The following is a 13,508-nucleotide window of genomic DNA, read 5'->3' as shown; positions in this document are numbered from 1 at the left end:
CATGGGGCAGAGGAGGGGCTGGGGTGCAGAGGAGCAGGAGGCCCCCAGGTTGAAGGGTCCTCAGGAGGGGTAGCACAAGGCACCAGTCCCCAGGGTGAAGGAGAGCCCAGGGTGCAGAAGCACCGGGGCTGCAGGGTCCAGCGGGGAGCTGAGCCGCGCTGCAGCTCCCGGGTTCAGAGTCGCTGGCGGCGGGGTCAGAGCAGAGCGCATGCTGCGGGTGCTTGGGGTGCAGGATCCCGGGGCCGAGCCGTGTGCGGGGGCAGCGCGGAGCGGGTGGGTGCTGCCCGCACCCACGGGGGCGAGGTGCGGAGCCCGGCGGCGCGGCCCGCGGTGTGCCCCGGAGGTGCCCCGGGGGCGCGGCGGGGCCGGGGCGGGGGCCGGGGTGGGGGGGCGGAGATGGGGGGGCCGCCGTTCGCGGCGCTAGGACCGGGCGCGGCGGCGGGCGGAGCCTCCCCGCCGCTCGCCCCTCCGCCCGGCCGCTGCGGCAGTGTCTCGGAGGCGGGCAGGCGGCCGGTCCCTCCGGTCCCCCCGGCAGCATCCCGGCCCCGCCATGGCTGGCGTCGGCTTCGCGGCGCACCGCCTGGAGCTGCTCGCCTCCTACCAGGACGTGATCGGCGAGGACAGCCCCACCGACTGGTGAGCGCGCCCGCCGCCGCCGCCGCCCCTTTGTCCCCGCCGTCGCCACCGCCCTTTGTGCACGGAGCCGCCCGGTATCACCGGCCGCGCCCCGCGCTGCGCCTCCCGCCGCCCCGGGCCCGCGGTGCCAGCAGCCCCGGCACACAAAGGCGAGCGGGGCGGCGGGGGGGGGGGCGGTGTGCCCGGCCCGCGGCCCCCGATTCCCGCACCTGCCCTCCGCTGCCGCCGCACCGGCCCGGGGCGCGGCCCCCGCTTTGTCTGCGCCGGCCGGCACGTGCGAGCTCCGGGACCTTCCGCCTCCGGGAGCCCCCGGCACTGCCCGAGAGCGGGGAGCGGGGCATCCGCGCACGGCGGGCAGGGCCCGGCGGTGCCCCCGGTGCTGGGCCCGGCCCCAGGTCCCTCGCCATTGTCTGGAGCCGGAGCCGCGGGCAGGGGCTCCCTTGGAAGGGGGAGATCGCGGTTCCCTCTGCCCTGCGGAGCGAGGCCTTCTGCCGCCAGGGCACCAGGCAACCCCCTCCCGGTCCCGCTTTCCGCGGCCCCCCAAGCTCCCGGGATGCTCCATCCCCGCGGGGCCGCGGTGATGTGCTGTGGGCTGGGGACGAGGGGGCCCTGCCCCGCCAGGACCCCCGTGCTGCCGTGCCCTGCCCTGCCTGCACCCCCCGTGCGGGGCACCCTGTGCTGCGAGCGCCGGGGCCCGGCAGGGTCCAGGCCCCTCTGCAGCCGGTGCAGCAGCCCGCAGGGAGCATCTCCCCATCACCCTCCTGGTCCTCCAGCACCCATCCGCATCCCCCAGCCCCACCTGGGTGCCGTGGGGCTGGCTGGGGGTGTCTGATCCAGGATTCTCTCCTTGCCCCCCAGGGTGCCTGTGCTGTGCGGTAGGGGGGGGGATGCTGCTGGTATCCTGGGGTGCAGCTCGCTGAGCAGAGCTGGGTGCTGGATGCATGCTGTTAGTGCTGATGTCTGATGGGGATGCCAACCATGAACCCACCGCCCACTTTCGGTGAACCCACTGCCCAGCTTGGGGTATCCAGCGCGTTGGGGTGCATGCTGCTCTCTAGCCGGGTCCCTGCTCTTGGGACACAGATAGGGTCTGGGAGCCCCCCCCGGGCTTTGTGTGCCTGGGCAGGTACCCCCCCCCCCCCCCCCATCTCGGGGCTCTGGGGAGCCCCACAGTCCTGCTGCCAGCCCAAGGGCACTGTGGGGAGCGCAGTGTGTGCTGGCCAGGAGGCAGCTGTCAGCTCTGGGTACATTGCTTCCCGGCATCTGCTGCAACGAGCCATCCCTGCCAAAGCTGCTGAGAGCAGCAGAAATGGTTCCCGGGAAGGCAGGCGCCAGGGATAGGCTCCCCTCCTCCCGGTTGTCGTCCCCCCCACCCCAGCACTGAGTCCCATCCAGGCAGCGAGCCTCTGCCATCCCCATCCTTGGTGCTGAGCTTGCCCCATCACCCGCAGCCCATCCATCCCATGGTCACTGGGAGTATCCAGCACTTGATGCCAGGTGGGAGCAGCATCCCTACTGCAGGGCCCAGTGCCCGGGTGTGGGATGAGGGGTGACGCTGGGGAAGCTGCATTGGGCAAGGTGATGGGGGCCATCCTCCCTGCTGGTGGCCCAGTGTGGTTGAGCCAGGGGCTGTCAGGACACTGCGCAGGAGCCCAGCCCTGGGCTGGTGCCGAGGGATGCCGTGTTCTTGCCCGGCTGGGATCCCTGTGTTTATCCTGAGATCCTTGCGTTTAGTCCGGGATTCCCCTGCTCCAGCCCGGTCCTGGAGGGTCCAAGCGTCCCCTCCCCCTGCCCGGCCCCGCGGAGGCTGCTGGGGCCCATTACTCGATCAGAAAGGAATTTGGTGCTGCCTTCTGAGCACGCCGACTCCCTGGAGCTCCCAGCCACATTGGAAACACATGTGCCCGGGCTGGGGTGGGCGGGCTGGGGCGATGCTACCCCTCCCCAGCCACAGCGTGGGGTCAGGCAGCTGCTGGTGCCCCATGGGTGCTGCTCCAGTGAGCCATGGGGCCATGCGAGGACACTGGGGCCACTGTCCCCTTGGTGGGGTGATAGAGGATCTTCACTGGAATCCCCTGGCCATAGGGAGCCCACCCTGCCTGGGCTGCACCAGGCACCTCTGATGATCCACATGCCTGGAGCCCAGAGGTGGGAAGGGGCTGTGTGGGTTGGGTGGAGGGATTAAAGCCCAGGGAAGGGGGTGAGTGATGCAGGATGCTGCCTGCACTCTCTGTGACATGGCTGGTTCCTGCTGCTGGGGTGATGCTGTTGGGCTGTGGGTTCCTGGGACACCCCTGGGGATGCTGCTCGCCCTGCTCACCCCCCAGACTGGAAACCTTTGGATCCTCCATCCTGGGATGTGCTGCCAGGCCGTGCTGCTGGGCTGTGTTCCACACATGGCTCTGTTTCTGTTACAAGCCCTGGCTGTGCTGGGAGCATCCCTGGGTGCAGGCAGCAGCACTACACTCAGCTACCACCCTGCACGGTCCCAGGGGGAAGAGACCAAGCAGTGGGTGCCCTCGGCACAGCAGGTCCTGGGCCGGGGCTGCAGTTGCAGGCAGGGGCTGCATTTGCCCTTCCCCAGCACAGCATCACAGACAGCTTTTTGCAGCTGCTTTGGCGGCTCCAGGCCGGGAGCTGGCGCCGGCTGGGGCGGCCGATTAGCGGGATCGGGATGTGCGGATTAAAGTCAATCTTGTTGGTGCAATTATCTGCGGCTCGCTGCCAGGGGCTCAGGGCTGTAGGTGCCGGAGGGTGGAGGGAGCCCCCTCCCCTTGTTACACACCCGCCTGCCTTCCCCTTGTTCTGCAGCACCCAGGGTCCAGCCGTGGCCCTGGTTTGGGGGTGGCTCTACCCGTAGGGACCCCCAGGTTCCCATCCCCCAGGCTGTGGCTGGAAGCCGGGTGGGGATGGCTCTGCTTGGTACTGGGGGATTTTGGTGCTCTGACAAGCACCGCACAGGCACCGCCAGCCGAATGCCGATGGGCAGAGCTGCCCTGGTGCAGGGATGGGGGGGTCCAGCACGGGCAGCCCCAGCTTTCCGGGTGCAGTGTGTGACGGTGGCAGGAGGTTTGGGTGCCTGCCAGGCCCCAGCAGATCCCCGCTGCCTGCCTGCCTCCCCCGCTCCCCTCCGCTAATCACCTCGTCATCAGGGCGAGCTGCATCCCAGCTGGGATGGGGGGGTTGCCATGGCGATGGAGGATGCTGGTTGCCTAGCAACATCCATCCCCTCGCCCACCTGCCCTGGACCAATTTGGCATGTGTTCTCCCCCCCCCTCTATAACTGGCTGCATGCCCCTAGGGAGGTGCAGGCTGGTGGGGGTCCCCATGGAGCCCCGGGGGGGGCTGGCCAAGGTGCAGTGGGAGCAAGAGGGGGTTTCCCATCCGCTGGGAATGGTTTCTAAGAAACAGTCTCCATGACGGCCCCATCACACCCCGGCGGCACATTGATTTGCTGCTGCTGGTGCACCGGCATCCTCCCCCGGCCTGGTGCCTGCTGGGCTGGCGGCTCACGCAGCCCAGCACGTGAGCGGCCCCGAGCTCCCTGCCACGCCATGGGGCTGGCCCCAAAGCTGGTCGGTAGCTGGCAGGGGCAGGGGGAGGACAGGAACAGGCGTGTGAAGAGCCACAAGGCCACGGTGACTTGCGTCATTGGCACGGCTGCCAGCTGTTCCCTGTGTCCAAGTGACCCTCCTGTCCCCCGCCTGGGGACCCTGCCTGCAGGGAGGGGAAATAGGCCCTGCCCCAAACCCTGTCAGCCTGGCCCTTCACAGTGGTGATGGACAAGGGTTTGGGGTGGCTGTGTGGCAGCTTGGGAGCACATGGACAGTCCTCCAGGACTCCACTGGCCTCAGTGTTATCAGGATGGGGAGGTGGGAGGCTGGCTCCTGCTCCCCTGAGCTGTGGCTGACACACACTGCCTCCCCAGGGCCCTCTACACATACGAGGATGGCTCCGATGACCTGAAGCTGGCAGCATCAGGAGGTAAGTTCCTCTGTCCCCACAGCTTGGCTCTGACAGCCTTTTCCCCAGCACCCATCCTGGTGCTGGATGGACATAGGCTGATGGTGCTGTGCCAGGCGGAGGTTTGCTGGAGCTCTCTGGCCACTTTGAGATCCAGAAGGTGATGTACGGCTTCTGCAGCGTCAAGGACCCCCAGGCCGTGCTCCCCAAATACGTCCTCGTCAACTGGGTGAGTGGGGGTGGCTGTGCTGGTGGGGCTGTGCTGTGCCCACCAGAGCCTCAGTGTTAGCAGGGGCATTGCTGGGTGCAAGGCCAGGGAGGATGCGGGAGCCCCCCTGTCCCACTGCCCATGGTGGTCGCCCTGCCATCCACCCCTGCCATAGGTAGGTGAGGACGTGCCAGACGCCCGCAAATGCGCCTGCGCCAGCCACGTGGCCAAGATTGCCGAGTTCTTCCAGGTGGGTGATGCTGGGAAGGGGGATGATGATGCTGGGGCACAGACCCTGGTGCCTGACGGCTGCTTTGCCCCCTCCGTAGGGCGTGGACGTCATCGTCAACGCCAGCAGCGTGGAGGACATCGACCCAGGGGCCATCGGGCAGCGGCTCTCCAATGGTCTGGCCCGTGTCTCCAGCCCGGTGCTGCACCGCCTGCGGCTGCGGGAGGACGAGAACACCGAGCCCGTGGTAATGTCCCCATGGAAGCAATGGCGATGGTGGCGGCAATGGCAGCGGGTGCGGGGCATCCCTTCCGCCCGGGGCTCCTGTCTGCCGCAGCCCGTCACCCCTTGTGCCGCTTACTGTTATATCCCCCCTCGCTGATCCCAGCCCCTCCGTCCCCCCTGCCTCTCCTCCGTCCCAGGGCACCACATACCAGAAAACTGATGCCACCGTGGAGATGAAACGGCTCAACCGGGAGCAGTTCTGGGAACAGGCCAAGGTGGGCTATGGGGAAGGCAGATGGTAGCTCCTGGGGAACAGGGTGAGCTGCTGGCAGGTTGATGGGCAGCCCTGTCCTTCATCCCCCACCAGAAAGAGGAGGAATTACGCAAGGAGGAAGAGCGGAAAAAGGCTCTGGATGCCCGGCTGCGGTTCGAGCAGGAGAGGATGGAGCAGGAGCGGCTGGAGCAGGAGGAGCGGGAGCGGCGCTACCGGGAGCGCGAGGAGCAGATTGAGGAGCACAGGCACGATGGGGGCTGCAGTGGGGCTTGTGTGGGGATGTGTGTGTCTGGGGTGGCTGCGGGTGTCTGGGTGGGCACATGGGTGTTTTTCCATGGGAAGAAGTTGTTCCCGTTGAGGGTGCTGAGGCACTGGCACAGGGTGCCCAGAGAAGTGGTAGATTCCCCATCCCTGGCAGTGTTCAAGGCCAGCTTGGACAGAGCCTTGGGTGACATGATTTAGTGTGAAGCATCCCTGCCCATGGCAGGGGGTTGGAACTGGATGGTCTTGAGGTCCTTCCCAGCCCAAACCAGTCTGTTATTACATGATGGGGTTGGGGCAGGGGCAGGCAGGAGCCGGTGCCCAGCCCCTCTCCTGTGCCCTCGTCACAGGCGGAAGCAGCAGAGCATGGAGGCAGAGGAGGCCCGGCAGCGCCTGAAGGAGCAGTCCATCTTCGTAAGTGCTGCAGTGGGCATGGAGCCGGGCTCGGAGCCCCAGCCCTGGCATCACCCCTGGGCAGGGCTTTTCGCAGCCACGTCCCCAGGGCATGCCGGGGCTGGGGGTGATGCTGTGTCTGTGCAGGGGGAGCAGCAAGAGGAGGACGACAGGCAGCAGCTCAGGAAATCAGAGTCCGAGGTGGAGGTGAGTGTGGTGTCAGCCGTGCCCGGTGCTGGGCATGTGCTTGGTGCCTGGGGGGTGTTGGGTCTCAGCCTCCCCCCGTCCCCCCAGGAGGCTGCTGCCATCATCGCTCAGCGGCCCGACAACCCCCGGGACTTCTTCAAGCAGCAGGAGCGGGTGGCATCGGGCAGCAGTGATGCCATCTCACCGGGCAGCCACAGGACAGGTGAGGGGCTGGGGGGGCTGCAGCACCGGGGGGGGGCACAGAGAGCCCTGGGGAGCAGGTGAGTGTGGGATCAGGGGGGATCTGTGATGTGGGGTCAGGGTGTCCCCTCTGCTGTCCATGGTTGTGGGTGCCACGGGCACGAGGATGGCAGCGCATTGTTCTGCTCTGCTGTGCCACCATCACCACCGCTGCCACCGCGCCTCATGTGGCCCCTGCAGCCGGGGCAGCTTGGCAGGGGCTGGATGTCAGAGTGTCTTCAGCAAGGGGGGGTCATCCTGCTCCTTGCTGGGTGTCGTCCATTCACCCTTCATGGCACTGTGCTGGCAGCCAGGTTGGCCGCGTGGTCAGTGTGGCTGGGGTTCGGGTGGCTTGGGAGCTCATCCTATGGGGGCAGCTATAAGAGTAAGTGGGGCATCCGGTGTGCTCCTGGCTGGCAGGGACTGCCCCACAGAGAGGCTGGGCTGCCCCACAGTGCAGGGTCCAGCCCTGGGACTCTCTTTGCAGCTCTGGGGCTGTCCTGGTGGGCACCTTGGCCACGGGGCCATGTCATGGCACAGAGCTGGGGGTCGTGCTGGGGTGCTGTGCCATGGGGCTGTGCTGGAGGGAGCCTGTGATGTGTGTTCTTGCTGTGGGGTCATGCCATGGGCTGTGCCGTGGGGCTGTGCTGTGGAGTTGTGGTTCAGGGCAATGCCGTGGGTCTGTGCCGTGGGTCGTGCCATGGGCTGTGTGTTGTGGCCGTGCCATGGGGCTGTGCCGTCAGTTGTGCTGTGAGTTCATGCTGTGCCTGAGCAGACAGTTGGTCCCAGGGCTGTGTCCTGGCCTCTCTTCCCACAGGGCCATGCAGCACCTTCCATTCTTCTGTCCTGCTGTCTTTCCATCCTCTTGTCCCACATTCTCCCACCCTGCTGTCAGTGCTGCCTCCTGTCCTGCCGTCCTCCCATCCCGGTGCCTCCGTATCCTGGCCCCACCATGGCTGCATCAAGCAGGGACTGACCCATCTCTTTGCTCTCTCTCTCTCTCTCTCCGTCCGTCCGTCTGTCTGTCTGTCTGTCTTTCTCTCACAGGTCGTCTGCACTGTCCTTTCATAAAGACAGCTGACAGTGGGCCGCCTTCCTCCTCCTCCTCATCCTCCTCCCCCCCGCGGACCCCCTTCCCCTATATCACCTGCCACCGCACCCCAAATCTCTCCTCTTTCTTTCCATGTAGGTAGCTGGGAGCCCCTGGGCATGCAGCTTCGGGGGGGCCGCACCACAGGCGGCTGCCCCACAGCCCACCCCAGCCCCACAGCACATGGAACTGACAGCAGAGGCAGCGCCGCTCTCATGGGCTCCCTACAAACCTCAGCTGGGGCTGGCCCCATGGCGGGTGCTGTGCCACTGGGGTGGGAGGATGCAGCAGGCTGTGCCTGTGGGGCAGGTTGTGCCCGTGGTATGGAAAGGGGGCACAGGCAGGCTGTGTCTGTGGAATAGATGGGGACAGGGCAGAGCTGTACCCATGGGGCACACTGTGCCCATGGGGCAGGTGGGGATGGGGCACGCTGTGCTCTGGAACACCTAGGACTGTGTCCATAAGGCAGTGCAGGATGGAAAAGGCTGTGCCCATGGGGCAGAAGGGGCCGGATGGTGCTTGGGGCCATGTGGGACTGTCCCCCCTACTAGCCAGGGATGGCAGGGCACAGAGCTGTGCCTAGAGGGGCTGGGCAGTGCCGTGGCCCAGCAGGGTGATGTGTGGGCAAGGCTGGTGTGCACCATGGCATCTATGGAGCTGTCTGTGCCCATACCTGGCAGGTGTGGGGTCTGCAGCTGTGTGGGGCCAGTGGACATGCCTGGAAGGGCACATGGTGGTTGTTGCACCCATGGGTGCCTCTGTCCTGCCGGTGCAGGACGCAGTGGCAGGTACATGGTGCCATGTTTGACAGCTCATGGTTGGCGTGGGGCAGGAGCAGGGGCAGTGCTGGGGGGCTGGCCCCCTGCCTGTGTGGGCACCCCCACATCCACCCCCCGTCTCCCTTGTCCACAGGCAGCCAGTCGGACGCGTACCGCAAGGCCTCGGCAGCCGGCTGCAGCCCCTGCGAGCGCAGCCCTGCCGCCACGCCGCTGGGCACGCCGGGCACCCGCGTGCCGGGTGACGACACAGCAGCAGCGCCCAAAGGTGGGCGCAGGGCTGGCACTGCCTGGGCTCATCCCTGCAGCGCAGCCCCCACTGCCGCCCTCCCCTGCATGGCACTGTGCATCCATGCTGTCCTGTTTGCATCCCTCGATAGACCCCTGCCCTGCCAGCTCTGCCGTGTCCCCAGCACATCCCCGCCGTATCCGCTGCTCCGCACCGGTGCATCCCCGCCGCCTCTACTGCATCCCCCCCCCACTGCTCCGCCGTCATTGTTGCATCCCTGCTGTTGCCAGTGCATTTGCCAACACCAGTGCATCCCTGCTGTCCCTGCTGCACCCCACCCCTGCATTTCCTATCTCCAGTGCATCCTTGCTATTGCCAGTGCATTCCCTGCACCGAACATCCCTGCCATCTCTGCAGCATCACCCCAGTGCAGTTCCCACTGTCTCTGCTGCATCCCCCAATGCAACTCTGCCCTATCTGCCATCCCTGCCAGTGTTGCTGCTTCCTTCCATGCACTCCCACTCCCCCACTGCATCCCCACAATGTATCCCAGCTAATTATGGTGCAGTCTCCATGTGTCAGCGCACCGTCCCCACTGGCCCCTTTGCACCCTCTGGTGCATCCCAGCTTTCTTTTCCGTATCTTTCCAATGCACCTCTCCCTGTCCCCTCCACATCCCCTGAGCTTCCCACCTACTCCCCAACCCCAGGTAGGGCCGAGTCACCCCCCAAGGTATCGCCTTGCCCCCCACCATGTTCCCTCCATCCCTGGTTTCCTGGTGCATGCCATGAGTTGCCTCCCTGCCCACCCACTCCCACCCATCCCTGCAGCATCTCCCCACTGCACCCACCCAAAGAAACCCCCTTCCCAATGCAACCCTTTCCCTGGGTGTCCCTGAGCCCTGGATAAGGGGGGCTGCCCCCACTGACTGCTGTGCCCCCCTTGCAGACACCCCCAGCCCCAGCACCCAGGAGGCCGAGCCAGACACCCCCGAGCAGCACTGGCCCTTCCCGGGGCCCGAGGACAAGGCCACTGAGCCCCCCGGGGACGAGCCCAGCCCCAGGCCGGTGTGGACAGCGGGGGGTGACATCCTGGGGGACCTGGTGACCCTGGAGCCCGCTGAGCCCTCCCCGCCACCCACGGCCACTGAGCCCCAGCCCGAGGGGACCCCCAACCCCGAGAGCCTCATCGACCTGTGGCAGAGCGATGGGGCTGCCCCCCCGGCTGCCTGGCCCCTGCCTGCTGCCCCTGTCCCTGAGGGACCCCCGGCCGCGCTGCCCGACGAGGGGCCCCTGCTCAGCCTGGATGAGCTGCCAGAGCCTCCTGCCACCTTCTGCGATGCGGAGCAGGAGGAGGAGGAAGAGGAGGAGGCAGCCGGCGGGGGGGGGCCCCCAGCCCGGGGGGCTCGGCTGCCAGAGTGCCCCCCAGGAGGATGCCCCGGGCCGAGAGACCCCCCCCATCACCAATGGGGAGATGGCCCCCAAGGATGGGACGCCGGTTCGTGGGGAGCAGGTGAGCATCGCCGGGGAGGGGTTGGTGGTAGGGTGATGGGGTGGACGGCGGGGTCCTGACCATTGCCCCCACCCCAGGCCAGTGAGGGCTACTTTAGCCAGTCCCAAGAGGAGGAGGTGCCCCCCCCCGAGGAGCCATCGGCCAAAGCCCCCCAGCCTGTCTTCTACAACAAGCCCCCAGGTGAGTGGGGACGGGGAACATGGGGGGATTGTCCATTCCTCTATCGGACATCCCCACCATGCTGACCCCCCCACCTTGTCCCCCCAGAGATTGACATCACATGCTGGGATGCGGACCCCCTGCCCGAGGAGGAGGAGAGCTTCGGGGGGGGTCTGTAAGCCCAGACCCCGCTGCCGGCACCCGCAGCTTGCCCCGGCCGGCGCGGGGCATGGGGGGGGGCCACAGCTGGGGGCCTGGACCCCCCCGTTACCCCACTGGGGCCCCACAGGCTGAGGCCTCCGGGTGGAGGCCCCCCCGCTGCACCCCCACCCCGGGGCACCTTTTGCAGCCCTCCCTCCCCTCTCTTTTTTAAGTTGTCGGTAGGAGCCGTGTCAGCCCCCAGCCCCACATTAGCAGCTCCCCCCCCCGCTGCCCCAGCACCCCTTTGGAGGGGGGGGACACGACACACGCTCGCATCCCCTGCCCAGCTATGGGGCAGGGTCCTCGTTCTCTTCGTGCCCCCCCCCCCGGGAGTCCCCAGTACTTTGCACGACTTAAAAGCAAAAAGGAATAATTCTAATAATGGATGAATATGGCAATAAAGTGACCTGACCGAGGCGAGGCTGCGGCCAGCAGTGCCCCCCCCGACCCAAACCCCAGCAGGGAGCTGGTGTGGAGATTTCACACCCCCCCTTCATTCCTTGCTGTTAGCCCCTCCCCCCCCCCCCCCATTCCCTGTCCCTTTCCCCATTCCCGGTGACTGTTTTTGGAAAGCACAAGTTCTGTACCGGCAGTGTGCTCATGTCTGTTAATAAATAAAGCGACTCCCACGGGGGCTGCAGCCTGCTCGGGGGGTGCAGGGAGGGCTGGGGGGGTGCAGGGGGGGTGCAGGGGGGGTCCCCTCGACGCCAGGAGCCAAACCCGAGCCACAAACTTTTATTCTCAAACTGTAACAAACGAAAAAGTTAAGAAACAAGAGCAGAGTCCGGGTCCCAGAGCCCCCGGCCGGGGGGGGGCAGCAGGGGCCAGGCGGGGAACCAGCCCCTTCCGCGCCGGCGGCGATGGCCCGCGCCAGAGCGGGTGTCCCCCGGCTGATGGGGGCAACCGAACCCAAATTCCCATCCCCCCTCCTCCTCCAGTGCCGGAGGGGCACCCGCAGTAAGGTCCGGGGGTCCCCCGGTGCCGCCGTTAGACAGCGGTAGTCCTGCCGAAGAGGGGCATGGAGACCGGGAGGTGCCAGGGTCCCGGCTCGTAGGTGTCCCTGCTGCTGAGCTCCGAGTCCGTCCAGCTGGGGAACATGCGAGGGGAGCACTCTGCCTGCAGGTAGAGGTCCGGGCAGGCAGGGCCGGGGCTGGCCGAGCGGGGCAGGTGCAGTGCGGAGCCGTAGCCAGCGTCCAGGAAAAGGGGTTTGTAGCTGGGGGGCTGCTCCTGCTTCTCCAGCCGCTCATGGCTCAGGAACGGGGTGTTGATTTTGCGGTAGAGCCCCCGTGTGTCCATCAGCACTTCGCTGTATGGTGGGGGGGGCTCCGCCATCAGCAGCGCTTCCTCATAACACGGCGGCTTTGACAGGTCTGACTCTGCAAGGCAAAGCCCCCCCCGGACCCCTGCTGCCATCAGTGCTGCTCCCCGGTTCTCCTGCCGCATCCCCCCCTGACACCAGGGAGAAGCGCACGCTGCGCCGACATCTTCTCCCTGCTCCTTACCGTGCCGGCAGCTCCAGGGCCGGGGGGGAGGGATGTGGTGGGGGTGATGATGGTGGGGATCGAGGCGCAGGCGGTGGGGAATGGCAATGCCGGGGGGGCTGCCCCCATAACCCTCATAGTGCAGCGGCTCCAGCTCCAGCGCACGTAGGCTCTGCTCCCGCAGCCGCTCCTCCTGCTGCCGTTTCACCCGCCGCCGCAGGTAGCTGCAGAAGCAGCACAGCAGCACGATGAGGCCCCAGATGAGCCAGAAGCCCGCGAAGCAGGTGAGGAAGGTGTAGGTGCCCTGGGACATCACCATCTTGGCTGCCGGTCCCGAGGGGGAGGCCGCGGCCTCTCCCTGCCCTCGGGGTGGGGGACGGGATGCTCAGGGCAGCGGCAGGGCCAGGGCACGACCCGATGCTGCCGGGGCTACCGAGGGCATCTCCCCGGGCCGTGCCCGGCGGCGTCTCCTCCGGCCCTCGGGCACCTGCCGTCAGGGGTCCGTCCTCGCCATGGAGCCGGGGGGGGCCGGAGCAGGTGGGTCAGGCCTGGGTGCGCTGGGCGGGCGGTGGGGCTGGGGGCCGGCGGGGCGGGCGGCGGGGGGCTGGGGCCGGAGGGGTCCCGCTGCCCATCGCTGGGAGGGGGCCCTGCAACGAGACAGACGCGAGTGTGAGTGGGGCAGGACGCGGCTGCGCCGTTCCCATGGCGACCGGCGGGGAGCCCTGCGTGCACCCCCACGGCGGCAAACCCACACCCAACCGAGGTCCCCACCACGGCACTGAGGGCATCCCGGGCAGCGACACAGATGCTGTGGTCACCACAGCACTGACACCTTCACCAGCAACGGGTGTCCACTGGTGTGCCCCGCTCCTGCCCACCCAGCGCACCCCACATCGGCTGCAGAGCCCGGGCAGCTCAGCCCCCTGTGCCGCCAGCAGGGAGCCCCGGGGTGCCTGAGGAGGAGGAGGAGGGACGTGCAGAACTGCTGTGGCACGTGGCGCTCGCAGGAGCATGTGCACTGCGGCCATCACTGGCCTCACGGCCACCAAAGGGGCTGAGGGGATGGTGGCACCTTGACTCGGTGATGCAGAGCAATGGGAACTGTCACCCCTGTCAGGTCACTGCCTTTAGGCAGGGTGACAGTTTGGTCATGTCCAGCCAGGCACCAAACAGATGGCATGTGCCAGCGACTGGGGGGAACATGCACGTCAAGGAGTGGGGAGCAGCACCCATGGGTATGCACAGATAGGCATGTAAGCATATGTGAGGATTATTATTATCATGGTATGGGAGAAAACTGGCCTGCCCATGGGGAGGTGGGTGAATGCTGAAGTGCTGGTGGCTGAAGGCAGAAAGACCATGATGGCACCATTGCTTCCATGCACCTCTGCTTGCAAAAGGGTCCCTGTCAGCTCATGGGGCAAGATTGAGGTGACCATGGCAGG

The 13,508-nt window shown here is 67.0% G+C and overlaps 2 protein-coding genes across 3 annotated transcripts; one reads left to right on the top strand and one right to left on the bottom strand.

Moving 5' to 3' along the window:
• The first annotated feature begins 465 nt into the window (after window positions 1-465).
• On the top strand, window positions 466-11,207 carry DBN1 (drebrin 1). Its single transcript, XM_034067189.1, is given in 15 exon segments — window positions 466-636; window positions 4,565-4,620; window positions 4,716-4,828; window positions 4,983-5,057; window positions 5,137-5,283; window positions 5,459-5,536; window positions 5,629-5,780; window positions 6,147-6,210; window positions 6,337-6,396; window positions 6,484-6,598; window positions 8,618-8,749; window positions 9,659-10,089; window positions 10,091-10,222; window positions 10,300-10,402; window positions 10,490-11,207. Coding segments are annotated over 15 exon segments (1,815 nt in total). The 5' UTR covers window positions 466-550; the 3' UTR covers window positions 10,561-11,207.
• A 94-nt stretch (window positions 11,208-11,301) lies between these two features.
• Window positions 11,302-12,617, bottom strand: PRR7 (proline rich 7, synaptic). 2 transcript variants are annotated; one of them, XM_034066942.1, is made up of 2 exons: window positions 12,085-12,617; window positions 11,302-11,985 (listed from the first exon to the last, which is right to left on the bottom strand). In XM_034066942.1, the coding sequence occupies exons 1-2, from the start codon at window positions 12,380-12,382 to the stop codon at window positions 11,570-11,572; spliced, it is 714 nt and encodes a 237-aa protein (XP_033922833.1). In that variant the 5' UTR covers window positions 12,383-12,617; the 3' UTR covers window positions 11,302-11,569. The 2 variants fall into 2 exon arrangements, with proteins under 2 accessions (XP_033922833.1, XP_033922834.1); XM_034066943.1 differs by having other exon boundaries at window positions 11,302-11,958.
• Between the last annotated feature and the right edge of the window lie 891 nt (window positions 12,618-13,508).

This window comes from Melopsittacus undulatus, chromosome 10 (genome assembly GCF_012275295.1).
Source record: "Melopsittacus undulatus isolate bMelUnd1 chromosome 10, bMelUnd1.mat.Z, whole genome shotgun sequence".
NCBI lineage: Eukaryota > Metazoa > Chordata > Aves > Psittaciformes > Psittaculidae > Melopsittacus > Melopsittacus undulatus.
This window is presented reverse-complemented; position numbering and strand designations above follow the sequence as displayed.

Coding starts and splice junctions, on each gene's coding strand:
- PRR7 (XM_034066942.1), bottom strand. CDS start 12,382: ATGGTGATGTCCCAGGGCACCTACACCTTCCTCACCTGCTTCGCGGGC. Junction 11,986..12,084: donor GCCCTGGAGCTGCCGGCACG/GTAAGGAGCAGG, acceptor TGATGGCAGCAG/GGGTCCGGGGGGGGCTTTGC.